At 62.4% G+C, this 14,634-nt stretch overlaps 1 protein-coding gene across 1 annotated transcript; it reads right to left on the minus strand.

Annotated features, from left to right (window-relative positions):
* Positions 1 to 8,266: 8,266 nt before the first annotated feature.
* On the minus strand, positions 8,267 to 9,283 carry LOC102450133 (olfactory receptor 52B2-like). The gene has a single exon (XM_075922439.2). The coding sequence runs from the start codon at positions 9,281 to 9,283 to the stop codon at positions 8,333 to 8,335; it is 951 nt and encodes a 316-aa protein (XP_075778554.2). The 3' UTR covers positions 8,267 to 8,332.
* Positions 9,284 to 14,634: the final 5,351 nt, after the last annotated feature.

Raw genomic sequence — 14,634 nt, forward strand, 5'->3', positions numbered from 1 at the left:
GGTGCAGGGCAGGGGGGCTAGTGGTTAGCGCTGGGGGAGGGGAGCTGGGACTCCAGCGGTGCAGGGCAGGGGGGCTAGTGGTTAGCGCTGGGGGAGGGGAGGGGAGCTGGGGCTCCAGCGGTGCAGGGCAGGGGGGGCTAGTGGTTAGCGCTGGGGGAGGGGAGGGGAGCTGGGGCTCCAGCGGTGCAGGGCAGGGGGGGCTAGTGATTAGCGCTGGGGGTGGGGAGGGGAGCTGGGACTCCAGCGGTGCAGGGCAGGGGGGCTAGTGGTTAGCGCTGGGGGTGGGGAGGGGAGCTGGGACTCCAGCGGTGCAGGGCAGGGGGGGCTAGTGGTTAGCGCTGGGGGAGGGGAAGGGAGCTGGGACTCCAGCGGTGCAGGGCAGGGGGGGCTAGTGGTTAGCGCTGGGGGAGGGGAAGGGAGCTGGGACTCCAGCGGTGCAGGGCAGGGGGGGCTAGTGGTTAGCGCTGGGGGAGGGGAGGGGAGCTGGGACTCCAGCGGTGCAGGGCAGGGGGGGCTAGTGGTTAGCGCTGGGGGAGGGGAAGGGAGCTGGGACTCCAGCGGCGCAGGGCAGGGGGGGCTAGTGGTTAGCGCTGGGGGAGGGGAGGGGAGCTGGGACTCCAGCGGTGCAGGGCAGGGGGGGCTAGTGGTTAGCGCTGGGGGAGGGGAAGGAGTTAGGACTCCAGCGGTGCAGGGCAGGGGGGGCTAGTGGTTAGCGCTGGGGGAGGGGAGGGGAGCTGGGACTCCAGCGGTGCAGGGCAGGGGGGCTAGTGGTTAGCGCTGGGGGAGGGGAGGGGAGCTGGGACTCCAGTGGTGCAGGGCAGGGGGGCTAGTGGTTAGCGCTGGGGGAGGGGAAGGGAGCTGGGACTCCAGCGGTGCAGGGCGGGGGGGGCTAGTGGTTAGCGCTGGGGGAGGGGAGGGGAGCTGGGACTCCAGCGGTGCAGGGCAGGGGGGCTAGTGGTTAGCGCTGGGGGAGGGGAAGGGAGCTGGGACTCCAGCGGTGCAGGGCAGGGGGGGCTAGTGGTTAGCGCTGGGGGAGGGGAGGGGAGCTGGGGCTCCAGCGGTGCAGGGCGGGGGGGGCTAGTGGTTAGCGCTGGGGGAGGGGAAGGGAGCTGGGGCTCCAGCGGTGCAGGGCGGGGGGGGCTAGTGGTTAGCGCTGGGGGAGGGGAGGGGAGCTGGGGCTCCAGCGGTGCAGGGCAGGAGGGGCTAGTGATTAGCGCTGGGGGAGGGGAGGGGAGCTGTGACTCCAGCGGTGAAGGGCAGGGGGGGCTAGTGGTTAGCGCTGGGGGAGGGGAAGGGAGCTGGGACTCCAGCGGTGCAGGGCAGGGGGGCTAGTGGTTAGCGCTGGGGGAGGGGAGGGGAGCTGGGACTCCAGCGGTGCAGGGCAGGGGGGCTAGTGGTTAGCGCTGGGGGAGGGGAGGGGAGCTGGGACTCCAGCGGTGCAGGGCAGGGGGGCTAGTGGTTAGCGCTGGGGGAGGGGAGGGGCGGGGGGGCTAGTGGTTAGCGCTGGGGGTGGGGAAGGGAGCTGGGACTCCAGTGGTGCAGGGCAGGGGGGCTAGTGGTTAGCGCTGGGGGAGGGGAGGGGAGCTGGGACTCCAGCGGTGCAGGGCAGGGGGGCTAGTGGTTAGCGCTGGGGGAGGGGAGCTGGGACTCCAGCGGTGCAGGGCAGGGGGGCTAGTGGTTAGCGCTGGGGGAGGGGAGGGGAGCTGGGGCTCCAGCGGTGCAGGGCAGGGGGGGCTAGTGGTTAGCGCTGGGGGAGGGGAGGGGAGCTGGGGCTCCAGCGGTGCAGGGCAGGGGGGCTAGTGGTTAGCGCTGGGGAAGGGGAGGGGAGCTGGGACTCCAGCGGTGCAGGGCAGGGGGGGCTAGTGATTAGCGCTGGGGGTGGGGAGGGGAGCTGGGACTCCAGCGGTGCAGGGCAGGGGGGCTAGTGGTTAGCGCTGGGGGTGGGGAGGGGAGCTGGGACTCCAGCGGTGCAGGGCAGGGGGGGCTAGTGGTTAGCGCTGGGGGAGGGGAAGGGAGCTGGGACTCCAGCGGTGCAGGGCAGGGGGGCTAGTGGTTAGCGCTGGGGGAGGGGAAGGGAGCTGGGGCTCCAGCGGTGCAGGGCAGGGGGGCTAGTGGTTAGCGCTGGGGGAGGGGAGGGGAGCTGGGGCTCCAGCGGTGCAGGGCAGGGGGGCTAGTGGTTAGCGCTGGGGGAGGGGAGGGGAGCTGGGACTCCAGCGGTGCAGGGCAGGGGGGCTAGTGGTTAGCGCTGGGGGAGGGGAGGGGAGCTGGGACTCCAGCGGTGCAGGGCAGGGGGGCTAGTGGTTAGCGCTGGGGGAGGGGAGGGGAGCTGGGACTCCAGCGGTGCAGGGCAGGGGGGCTAGTGGTTAGCGCTGGGGGAGGGGAGCTGGGACTCCAGCGGTGCAGGGCAGGGGGGCTAGTGGTTAGCGCTGGGGGAGGGAAGGGGAGCTGGGGCTCCAGCGGTGCAGGGCGGGGGGGCTAGTGGTTAGCGCTGGGGGAGGGGAGGGGAGCTGGGGCTCCAGCGGTGCAGGGCAGGGGGGCTAGTGGTTAGCGCTGGGGGAGGGGAGGGGAGCTGGGACTCCAGCGGTGCAGGGCAGGGGGGGCTAGTGGTTAGCGCTGGGGGAGGGGAGGGGAGCTGGGACTCCAGCGGTGCAGGGCAGGGGGGCTAGTGGTTAGCGCTGGGGGAGGGGAGCTGGGACTCCAGTGGTGCAGGGCAGGGGGGCTAGTGGTTAGCGCTGGGGGAGGGGAGGGGAGCTGGGGCTCCAGCGGTGCAGGGCGGGGGGGGCTAGTGGTTAGCGCTGGGGGAGGGGAAGGGAGCTGGGGCTCCAGCGGTGCAGGGCAGGGGGGGCTAGTGGTTAGCGCTGGGGGAGGGGAGGGGAGCTGGGGCTCCAGCGGTGCAGGGCGGGGGGGGCTAGTGGTTAGCGCTGGGGGAGGGGAGGGGAGCTGGGGCTCCAGCGGTGCACGGCGGGGGGGGCTAGTGGTTAGCGCTGGGGGAGGGGAAGGGAGCTGGGGCTCCAGCGGTGCAGGGCAGGGGGGCTAGTGGTTAGCGCTGGGGGAGGGGAGGGGAGCTGGGACTCCAGCGGTGCAGGGCAGGGGGGGCTAGTGGTTAGCGCTGGGGGAGGGGAGGGGAGCTGGGACTCCAGCGGTGCAGGGCAGGGGGGCTAGTGGTTAGCGCTGGGGGAGGGGAGCTGGGGCTCCAGGGTGCAGGGCGGGGGGGGCTAGTGGTTAGCGCTGGGGGAGGGGAAGGGAGCTGGGGCTCCAGCGGTGCAGGGCGGGGGGGGCTAGTGGTTAGCGCTGGGGGAGGGGAAGGGAGCTGGGGCTCCAGCGGTGCAGGGCAGGGGGGCTAGTGGTTAGCGCTGGGGGAGGGGAGGGGAGCTGGGACTCCAGGGGTTCAGGGCAGGGGGGGCTAGTGGTTAGCGCTGGGGGAGGGGAAGGGAGCTGGGACTCCAGCGGTGCAGGGCAGGGGGGCTAGTGGTTAGCGCTGGGGGAGGGGAAGGGAGCTGGGACTCCAGCGGTGCAGGGCAGGGGGGCTAGTGGTTAGCGCTGGGGGAGGGGAAGGGAGCTGGGACTCCAGCGGTGCAGGGCAGGGGGGCTAGTGGTTAGCGCTGGGGGAGGGGAAGGGAGCTGGGACTCCAGGGGTTCAGGGCAGGGGGGGCTAGTGGTTAGCGCTGGGGGAGGGGAGGGGAGCTGGGACTCCAGCGGTGCAGGGCAGGGGGGGCTAGTGGTTAGCGCTGGGGGAGGGGAGGGGAGCTGGGACTCCAGCGGTGCAGGGCAGGAGGGGCTAGTGGTTAGCGCTGGGGGAGGGGAAGGGAGCTGGGACTCCAGCGGTGCAGGGCAGGAGGGGCTAGTGGTTAGCGCTGGGGGAGGGGAAGGGAGCTGGGACTCCAGCGGTGCAGGGCAGGGGGGGCTAGTGGTTAGCGCTGGGGGTGGGGAGGGGAGCTGGGACTCCAGCGGTGCAGGGCAGGGGGGGCTAGTGGTTAGCGCTGGGGGAGGGGAAGGGAGCTGGGACTCCAGTGGTGCAGGGCAGGGGGGCTAGTGGTTAGCGCTGGGGGTGGGGAGGGGAGCTGGGACTCCAGCGGTGCAGGGCAGGGGGGGCTAGTGGTTAGCGCTGGGGGAGGGGAGGGGAGCTGGGACTCCAGCGGTGCAGGGCAGGGGGGCTAGTGGTTAGCGCTGGGGGAGGGGAGGGGAGCTGGGACTCCAGCGGTGCAGGGCAGGGGGGCTAGTGGTTAGCGCTGGGGGAGGGGAGGGGAGCTGGGACTCCAGTGGTGCAGGGCAGGGGGGCTAGTGGTTAGCGCTGGGGGAGGGGAGGGGAGCTGGGACTCCAGCGGTGCAGGGCAGGGGGGGCTAGTGGTTAGCGCTGGGGGAGGGGAGGGGAGCTGGGACTCCAGTGGTGCAGGGCAGGGGGGTTAGTGGTTAGCGCTGGGGGAGGGGAGGGGAGCTGGGACTCCAGCGGTGCAGGGCAGGGGGGCTAGTGGTTAGCGCTGGGGGAGGGGAGCTGGGACTCCAGTGGTGCAGGGCAGGGGGGGCTAGTGGTTAGCGCTGGGGGAGGGGAGGGGAGCTGGGACTCCAGCGGTGCAGGGCAGGGGGGGCTAGTGGTTAGCGCTGGGGGAGGGGAAGGGAGCTGGGACTCCAGCGGTGCAGGGCAGGGGGGCTAGTGGTTAGCGCTGGGGGAGGGGAAGGGAGCTGGGACTCCAGCGGTGCAGGGCAGGGGGGGCTAGTGGTTAGCGCTGGGGGAGGGGAAGGGAGCTGGGACTCCAGCGGTGCAGGGCAGGGGGGGCTAGTGGTTAGCGCTACACATGCTTGGGAGCCACGTACACATGCTTGGGAGCTCCAGTTGGCCAGACTCAGCCTGCCCGCCCACCTTCCCGCTGTCCAGGCCTTCCCATCGTCCACGTGAGGGCAGGCCACGTACACATGCTTGGGCGCCCACATGAAACACACTCCTAGTCCTGGGGGGAAGAGGACAGGAGCGGTGCTAGACCTCAGATGGCTCCGTCTCTCTGAAAAGTGACCGCGTGGCAAATGTGACCGCGTGGCAGGGTGGCCGTTCGCTGCTCTGTCTCGGGGAGTGGCACGTGGTAGAGATAATCACAGACCCGCCACCGCTGCCTGGCTCTCAGAAGCTGGGCTGGATGGCAATAAATAGCCGTGTGGGGTTCCCTAGCAGTGTGATAATGCGCATGGAGGAAGGGAGGGTGGGGAGCCGGATGTGCGACTCCTCCACACTAGGAAAACCGACCCTGGAGTCTGCGATGGGCAGCGGCCACGGGGGCCTTTGGTCTGTTCAGTGTCCGGTGAGGAAGAGGGAAAGGGCCCTGCCTTCGCCGGGTGAGGGGGCCACTCAGGAGGGTCTCAGCGGCGGCAGGGGGTTCCCACCACGGCGCGTGACACAGCGTGGGGATCGGTGTCGGTCTCTGCGGTGCCTCGGGGCTCTGGGGGTTCTGGGAAAGTTGTTTTTGAAAGGGAAAAGCAGCCCCGGGGCGGGGGGAATGAGGGGGATTCACAGCGCGCCGGGGGAGGAATTCCTGGCACTAGCGACGTCACTAGCAGCTTTGCCGGTCACCTCGGCAGAGCCAGGATCCCCTGCCCAGAGCGCGGGTCACAGCACCCTGCCCTCGCCCCGCCCGTCCCCGGAGGGGGCAGCATGCTAGGGGTCAGCGGTAGCTATGGAGCTATGTGAACACGCTCTTTGAAATGAGCATGGGGGTCACAGTCCTACCCCCTCTGCTTGAGCCAGCTGCCCCCCCATGTCCATCTGCCCAGGCGGCCATGCCTCCCGCTTTAGCTGTTGGGACCAGTGGAAGGTTTGTTGCTCCGGGGTGGGGCAGCAGGGACCAACGTTTAGGCCCCATTTTTCAGACTTCGGTGCCTACGGTTGGGCCCCCCAAAACTCAAGGCAGCCTCTAATAGGGACTGGAAGCTACTGGCCTGAGGCCACCTGGGATAGTCAGAGAGTCAGGCCCAGAGTCCCAAATTCCTCCCCCCTCCTGCACCCGGCCCAGCCCAGCCGGGGATGAGGAATCTCTGCCTGCGATCCGGCTGAGGGGCAGTGGGTGGGGGGAATATGAATGTAGGACCAGGAGACCCAGGGGGCTGGCTGGGTGCCAGGCGTAAGGGGCACTGGGCTGTGTTATTAGCAACCACGGGGAGCATGGAGCGCTGGGGGAAAATGTTTCAGGCCCCCCGGAGGTGGGTCCATTTCTCGCTCACCCCCCAGAGTGTTCTGGGCCTTGTCGAATGTCGTGGAACCTTCCAGACTTTCTGAGAATTACGTTTTCCGGCAGCCTCCCGGAACCGTGTCTGCCAGGCCCCCAGGGGTATTCTCAGGGTGGGGCATCGCCCGTCCCTCAGTGGGATGTGAGAGCAAAGGGACGTGAGAGTCCAGCTGCCATGTTGTGAACTTGGTTTTATTGTGCGACTGTGCTGGTCTGCGGGTGCTGGGGGCCTGCAGGGTTCGAAGGAGCCACTGATAAAGCAGGTGCCACTTCACAGCTTGGCAATGCCTCAGGCCTGGCTTTGGCTCGGACGCTCTGCACCAGTGCGCACGGGCACAGGCGAGAATTGAGACCTGTTGAACTGCAGGACTAGAATCAGCCTTGTTGGTCTGGCCCTGGCGTAACACCCTCCCGCCAGCCCACGCTGTCTGCACTTCCCTGGGTCTGGTGGGACAATTCGGTCCTTCTTCAACTGAAATAGTTTCTAGAAGCTTCGAGGCAATGGGGTGTTTATTTGCTGTCCTCTAGAACCACAGAACACTGGAACTGGAAGGGACCTCAGAGGTCATCAAGTCCAGTCCCCTGTCCTCATGGCAGGACCAAGCACCATCTAGAGCATCCCTGACAGGTGTCTGTCCAACCTGCTCTTAAATATCTCCAGTGACGGAGATTCCACAACCTCCCTGGGTAACTTGTTGCAGTGTTTAAACCACGCTGACAGGCAGGAACTTTTTCCTAATGTCCAACCTCAACCTCCCTTGCTGCAGTTTCAGCCCATTGCTTCTTGTCCTGTCCTCAGAGGCCAAGGTGTCACGGATCAACACAGCTGTACAGCTCCTTGTGAAAAAGTGCACTTTGAATGGTGCATGCGAGTGCATCCAAGCACAAGGCAGGCCGCCGAGGCAATACAAAGAAGGGATTCAAAAGGGGATCAAATGAAGGTGCGGGGGACAAGACACCAAAGATGCTACTTGCCTGGGTGCTGTTTGGTCAGGGATTGGGCCTGGTCACATTGACCGGGGCGGAGACGCGGGGATGTTTATACCCCTGGCGTGGGCATCCCTGGAACGGGAGGGACTCAGCCCACAGGGAGCCCCTGCGACAGGCTCGGCCGCTGTCTCACCCTGCCTCCAATGGCTTTGCTAGCCAAGTAAAAGCAAATCCAACGCGGAGGCCTGGCCTTTGAGCTGTGAGGGGAGGCGAGCCCAGGAGAGGGGCTGGGCGGGGAGGCCGAAGGGCGCCTAGCGACAGGGCAAGGAGAAGGGATTCTTTTCGGTGGTGAGGAGCAGTAAAAGGGCCCAGGCCACCCAGGAGATCAGCACTCAGCGCTGCAGAGAGACGTCAGGCTCAACCTCGCCGGGTCTTATTGTGCATTCCTGCCAGCCCGGAGCCCAGCCGGGTCTCACATCTCTCCAGTGACGGGGGTTCCACAGCCTCCCTGGGCCCCGTGTCGGTGTCAGCTACTCTGAGCGATGGAAAGGTTTTCCTAAGAGCTGCCCCAAAGCTCCCTGCCCCCCATTAACCTCTTGCTTCGTGCCCTGCAGTCACTGGGCCAGGAGAACAATTGGAACATGCACAGGAACGGCCACACTGGCTCAGAACAAGGGGCCACCTAGCCCGGTGTCCTCTAGTCTGACAGTGGCCAGTGTCAGGTACCCCAAATGGAATGAACAGGACAGGGAATCATCAAATGATCCATCCCCTGTCACCCATTCGCATCTTCTGGCAGAGGCTGGAGACACCGTTCCTGCCCACCCTGCCTAATAGCCACTGATGGACCTAACCTGCATGAATATATCTAGGTCCTTTCTAAACTGTGTTATATTCTTGGCAAGGATTTCGACAAATCAACATCCTCTGGATAAGAACCTTTACAATAACTGGAGACGTTTATCAGTGCTCCCCTGCTCTCCCCCCGTCCCCCAGCCCTCTCCTCTCCAGAAGGGCTCACATAGTTCCATGCACCTGGATGTGTAACCGCAGTTCCTAGGAGCTGAAAAAGTCTGTTTTGCAACTGAGAGTTAAAGTCTTAACGTTGATGTCTTCGTGCCGAGGGCCCCTCTCCTTGCAGTGCGGAAGAAGCCTGCTGGTAAGTCACATAGCTCAGGACTCAGCAGCATTTAGCACCAATTCCCCTTCTGAGAAAACATGCAGCTCATTTGTTCCCGCAGCTGCTTTGTTTTCATCCCATAAACAACAGGGTTTAGCATGGGGGGGACAAGCACGTAGAGATCAGCCAGCAGGATGTGAATGTGGCGAGGAACGTTATGGCCAAAGCGGTGGGTTAGGAGAGTGAAAAAGGCTGGGATGTAAAATAAGAGGATGATACAGACGTGGGAACCGCAGGTGCTGAGAGTTTTGCGGCGGGCGTCTTTGGTGGGCAGCTTGAAGACAGCCCTGAGGATCAGCACGTAAGACACAGCGATAAACACAACGTCTAGTACAACAGTTACATTAATCATTGCAAAGCCATACCAGATATTTGGGGTTATGTCTGCACAGGCCAGCCTGGCCACCCCAATATGCTCACAGTAGGAGTGTGGGATGACGTTGCTGGCGCAGAAGGGCAGCCGTTTGAGGAGAAAAACCACGGGGACAATTACACAAAAGCTTCTGACGACAATGGCCATGGCTATTTTCCCGATCTTCTCGTTGGTGAGGACAGTCGTGTACCTCAGGGGGTCGCAGACGGCGACGTACCGATCGAACCCCATGGCCAGCAGGACAGTCGACTCGACAACAAACACAAAGTGCACAAAGAACACCTGGGTGATGCAGACACTGAAAGAAATGGCCTTGGGTCCAAACCAGAAGATGGCCAGCGTGTTGGGCACGGTGCAGGTGGATAACAGCAAGTCGGCCACCGCCAGCATGGAGAGGAAAATGAACATGGGCTCGTGCAGCCTGCGCTGGGTGGTGATGAGCAGGAGGAGACCACAGTTCCCCAGAACAGCCGCCGTGTACATCAGCGCGAAGGGGATGGAGATCCAGGGGTGCCAGGGCTCCAGGCCCGGGATGCCGACCAGGACGAAGCTGAGGTGACTGAATGTTGTGCTGTTGGGCGTGGCCATGGAGCGCTGAGGGCTCCACTTGGGCGCCGGGCCCGGCTGGAAGCAGAGACAAGGTCAGTGCTTGCTGGGCTCCCGCCCCTTCACACTCACTTCTCACTTCCCACTCACGCCCTGCGCCCCTGGCTGAGAGCCGCACTCAGAGCTGGGCAGGGTGGAGCCGGAGCCGGTGACAGGGACCTGTCAGGAGCTCAGAGCTCAGAGGTGACCACTCGACAAACCAGCCACAGAGCAGGCAGGGCCGGGCAGAGAGTCTCAGAGAGCCCAGCCCGTGTAGCCGGCCTCCCTCAGTTCTGGGAACTATTAGGGACCATTCAGCTACTGAAGCTCTGTGAGGATTTATTGCTCCAGCTCTGGCCCTGCTCCCTGCTTTGCCACTGAGAGACGCTGAACCCCCCGGGGAGGTGCCGAGCCCACGAACACAGCGACCACTCAGAGGTGCCTCCGTGCAGAAAGGGGCATTACGGAATAGGGAGCCTGGGGGCACAGGACTGGGCCCAGGATCCCAGCGGGGGCTGGACTGGCCCCAGACCCGGCGGGGATAGAATCTCCCTGCGCCTACGGACAGTCCCCGGCCATAGAGCCACCCGAGCGCAATTGGGCGGCAGGGGGGATCCATCCTGCTAACCCTGTGCCCAGCCCAACGGCATCATGCGAAATGAAATTCGGCCTCTCCCCTGTGAGAACTGGGCATCGCCGGGCAGCGGAGCCTGAGGCAAGTTCTAATCATCGGCTTTCATTAGGAAATGATTATGCCATTCCACCCTGTAATGGAGCGTGTCGGCCTGCCTGTCTCTGTCTGTCTGTCTGTCCGTTCGAGTACTCCGCTCAAGCGGTAGGAGCTCGGAGCACCCAGAGTCCTAGGCAGCTGCGTCTTATCCTCACTTCAAAGCAAGGTCAGAGCCCGGCTGTGCCTAGATCAGGGGCTGTGTCTGGCGTGGGTCTGGGTCTCAGCACGCCGCACAGGAAAGAGACAGACACTCCCGTCCCCTCTCCCCCTGTCTGGGACTGTCCAGAGTCCCCTCCCACCAGGCACCTGTTAGGCTCCTTGCTCTGGCAGGGAGGGAAATGCCAGAGCTGCGGCTGCCAAGCTTGGAGACTGTCTGGGGCCAGCATGTGCTCCGGGGTCAGTGGGACACGGCACCCAGACAGCCCCACTGTGTGATCCCGGGCAGCCTTTCCCCAGCCCCCCCAGGCCGGCCCAGCCCCCGGCAGCCCTGGCGCAGGGTTTGGGAGCGGAGACGTCGGCTGCTCCATGAGAATTGCACCTTCCCTCCCAGCACAGAGTAACTACAGAGCGTCCGTCTGCCCCTGCCCGTCTGTCCATGCACCCGCCCTCTCTGCCACCTCCAGCCCTGCCCCCGGGTCTGTGTCCCGGACGTTCATTCGCATTTCATAGCGGAGTCACTGGGGGCTCAGGGTAGGAAATGCTGGTGCCTCTGCCCGGCTCTGCTCTGGGCTTTGTCGCAGGGAAACCAAGACGTGTGCCCCTGGCATCCCACTCTGTGCGTTCCCTGCCTTTCCTTCCCCTGTGGGCGCCATCCAGCTCCCCCCGACCTGCCCTCACTCCCAGGGACACCAGGGGCTGTGGAGGGTTCCCCTGGACTGGGTCCTTGGCGAGCTCAGGTCCCACTGATGACACGCGAGGGCACCTTTCTCAGCAGGGGGGCAGCCGTGCGGGAGGCCCCCCCCCAAACACTCACCAGTCTCCTGCCCCAGCCGGGGATGAGGAGTCTCTGCCTGGGATCCAGGTGGGGAGCTGCAGGGTCAGGAACCGCACTGGCCGGGGCTCGGAGGCAGGGACATTTATCCTGCCTGCCTGGGAGTCCCAGCGGGGTCGGAGCCAGCAGGGAGCCCTGGGCACAGAGCAGTTTCCAGCTCAGCCGCAGGGAGGGGCAGGCTGGGATCAGGGGATTTGTGTGTTTACAGGAGTGATCGTCCTGACGGCTTCACCCTCGCAAGCCCAAACACCCAGGCTGCGTGTTCTGTGCGGGGAGCCGGCAGCTCCCACGTGTCCCCCCGGGATCACACAGAAATGGATCAGCAAACACAAACGGTCCCTCGAATTTCACAGAAATATTTACGTTTCAGAGTCACTGGAATGAGCTAAGAAACACTGGAGTGTGGGGCCGGCAGTGAGGTTGCTACAGCAGGTGAGAGACTTAAACTGCCGACCCAAGTTACAGAGTCCTGGGGTTCGAGGAGATCTCAGGAGCAACCCCCTGCTTAACACAGGCCCAATCCCATTTCAATCAACCCAGCCAGGGCTTTGTCCAGACGGGACGTTAAAAATCTCTAGGGATGGAGATTCCACTCCTCCCTAGGGAACCCAGCCCAGCGCTTCCCCACCCGCCCTGGGAAATAGGTTTTCCTAATATCCAACCTAGAGCCCCCCCGCTGCAATTTAAGACCATCGCTCCTTGTCCAGCAACCTGCCCCCACTGAGAACAGCCTCTCTCCATCCTCTTTGGAACCCCCTGCGGGTAATTGAAGTCTGCTCTCAAATCCCCCTTCTCTCCTCTTTTGTAGGTAAAATAAATCAAATCCCCCAGCCTCTCCTCATAGGTCATGTGCTCCAGCCCCCTCATCATTTTGGTCGCCCTCCGCTGGACCCTTCTCCGATACGTCCACATCCTTTCTATAGTGGGGGGCCCAGAACTGGGTGCAACGCTCCAGATGTGGCCTCCCCAGTGCCGAGTAAAGGGGAATAATCCCTTCTCTAGATCTGCCAGCAATGCTCCTAGCAATGTGCTCCAATATGCCACAAAGCTCTCTTGGCTGCAGTGTGTGGTGGAGCCAAGCACAGCGCCCTGCCAGGTCCACACCCCATGGTATGTCTACACTACCACCCTAGTTCGAACTAGGGTGGTTAATGTAGTCATATGAACTTGCAAATGAAGCCCTGGATTTGAATTTCCCGGGCTTCATTTGCATGTTGCCGGGTGCCGCCATTTTTAAATGTCCGCTAGTGCGGACTCCGTGCCCGCGGCTACATGCGGCACAAACTAGATAGTTCGGACTAGGATTCTTTTTCCGAACTATCATTACACCTCGTTCCACGAGAACTAACAATAGTTCGGAAAAGGAATCCTAGTCCGAACTATTTAGTTTGTGCCGCGTGTAGCCGCGGGCACGGAGTCCGCACTAGCGGACATTTAAAAATGGCGGCACCCGGCAACATGCAAATGAAGCCCGGGAAATTCAAATCCAGGGCTTCATTTGCAAGTTCGTTTGACTACATTACCACCCTAGTTCGAACTAGGGTGGTAGTGTAGACATACCCCCTGATATTCCACCCACCTCTCCCCAAAGCTGCCCCCAGTGTGGCTCTCAGTGTGGGCAAGTCGCAGGCTGAAGACTCAGCCCCTGGCCAGAGCCAAGTTCTGGGAGAGCCGCACAGGGATCTGGGGTGGCGGGCGCAGAGTTCCGGACCTCCCTGTTCCCACCCGCCCGCTGAGATCGGGCTGGGAGCCCAGGGGAGGCCGACATGGGTTGGGGGCTGCTTTTGCCCCCTGCTCCACAGGCAGGTGGAGACTGCCTGGGCCCCCTGGCTGGGCTAAAGACTTCCCCCGCCAGGGGCTAGGACCTCAGGGTGAGGGCAAAGGGATGCAGGAGCGTCCCCCCAGAGAAACGTGTGTGGGTTGGTCCCATCCACTTCCAGACAAGGTAGGGGGCCCTGTCTCCCTCAGTCCTGCCCCACCACCCAGCGCCCTTCCATTGCGGGTCTGAGCTCCCATCGTAGCTGCTTTGCCCCCTGTCCACCCCTAGGTCCCTCCGGCCCTTCCCCATCCCCATCACCCGGCTGCTTCCCACTCACTGGGCGAGGGGATTGGCCTCGTGCCCGGCCCTTGGCCAGCACTGCCCTGTCCTCCCGAATGTCTGCAGTGTCCCCGAGTAACTGCCCCCCCCCACGGTTGCCAGGCAACGGGTTTTCGACTGGACGCATGGTGGGAAAGGAACCTCCCTTCAGGTCGTCGTTGGGCGGCAGCTGGAAGATGGACCTGAGGGTCGGAGCGGAAGAGAAAGCGATGGAGGCAGCATCCTGCCTTCCGCACAGCAGGCCAACTCTTAAGCCATGCACCATGTTGGTTTTTATCCTCAGGCAGGAACATCTGGGTCAGGCAGGAGCTAAAGGGAATGTCCCCGGCCCAGCACCAGAATGCAGTCAGCATCCTGTGGGTGGTGTTAGTAGATAATCGCAGAGCAGCCACCGCTGATGTGGCAAAGAAAGAGATATCTCGCTCTCAGAAACTTGGCTGGATTACGATAAATAGCAGCACAAGGTTCCCTAACGGTGAACATAAGAACGGCCGTACTGGGTCAGACCAAAGGCCCATCTAACCCAGTGTCCCCTCTGCCAACAGTAGGCAAGGCCAGATGCGCCAGAGGGAGGGAACACAACAGGGAATCCTCATGTGATCCTTCTACTGTCACCCATTCCAGACAAACAGAGGCTAGAGACTCCACTTCTACTGATCCTGGCTAATAGCCATTGATGGACCTAACCTCCATGAATCTACCTAGCTCTTTTTTGAACACTTTTTAAGTCCTAGTCTTCACCACCTCCTCTGGCAAGGAGTTCCACAGGTTGACTGTGCGCTGCATGAAGCAAAACTTCATTTTGTTAATTTTAAACCTGCTGCTGATGAATTTCATTTTGTGACCCCTCGTTCTTATATTGTGGGAATAAGTAAATAACTTTTCTTTATTCACTTTTTCCACCACAATCATGATTTTATAGACATCTATCATATCTCCCCTGGTCTCCTCTTTTCTAAGGCTGTGTCTAGACTGCATCCCTTTTCCATAAAAGGGATGCAAATTAGACACATCGCAATTGCGAATGAAGCGGGGATTTAAATCCCCCCCCGCTTCATTTGCATAAACATGGCTGCCGCTTTTTTCCGGCTCGGAGATTTGCCAGAAAAAAGTGCCAGTCTAGACACGGATCTTTTGGAAAATAAAGCCTTTTCCGAAAGATCCCTTATTCGTCTTAAAAAAAGGAATAAGGGATCTTTCGGAAAAGACTATATTTTCCGAAAGATCCCCGTCTAGACTGGCGCTTTTTTCTGGCAAAACTCTGGAGAAAAGTGGCAGCCATGTTTATGCAAATGAAGCGGGGGGGATTTAAATCCCCGCTTCATTGCAACTGCGATGTGTCTAATTTGCATCCCTTTTACGGAAAAGGGATGCAGTCTAGACACAGCCTGTATGTATAGTGGGGTTATATTTCCAATGTGCATTACTTTACATTGATCCACATTCCATTCCATGTGTGTGATAATGCGCATGGAGGAAAGGGAGGTGGGGAGCCGGATGGGCGACTCCTCCGTGCCAGGGACACCGACCGGGGG

The sequence above is a fragment of the Pelodiscus sinensis genome, chromosome 1 (genome assembly GCF_052426305.1).
Source record: "Pelodiscus sinensis isolate ZL-2025 chromosome 1, ASM5242630v1, whole genome shotgun sequence".
Lineage (NCBI taxonomy): Eukaryota > Metazoa > Chordata > Testudines > Trionychidae > Pelodiscus > Pelodiscus sinensis.

Excerpts from the sequence above, each read along its gene's own strand:
- LOC102450133 (XM_075922439.2), bottom strand. The coding sequence starts at position 9,283 with ATGGCCACGCCCAACAGCACAACATTCAGTCACCTCAGCTTCGTCCTG.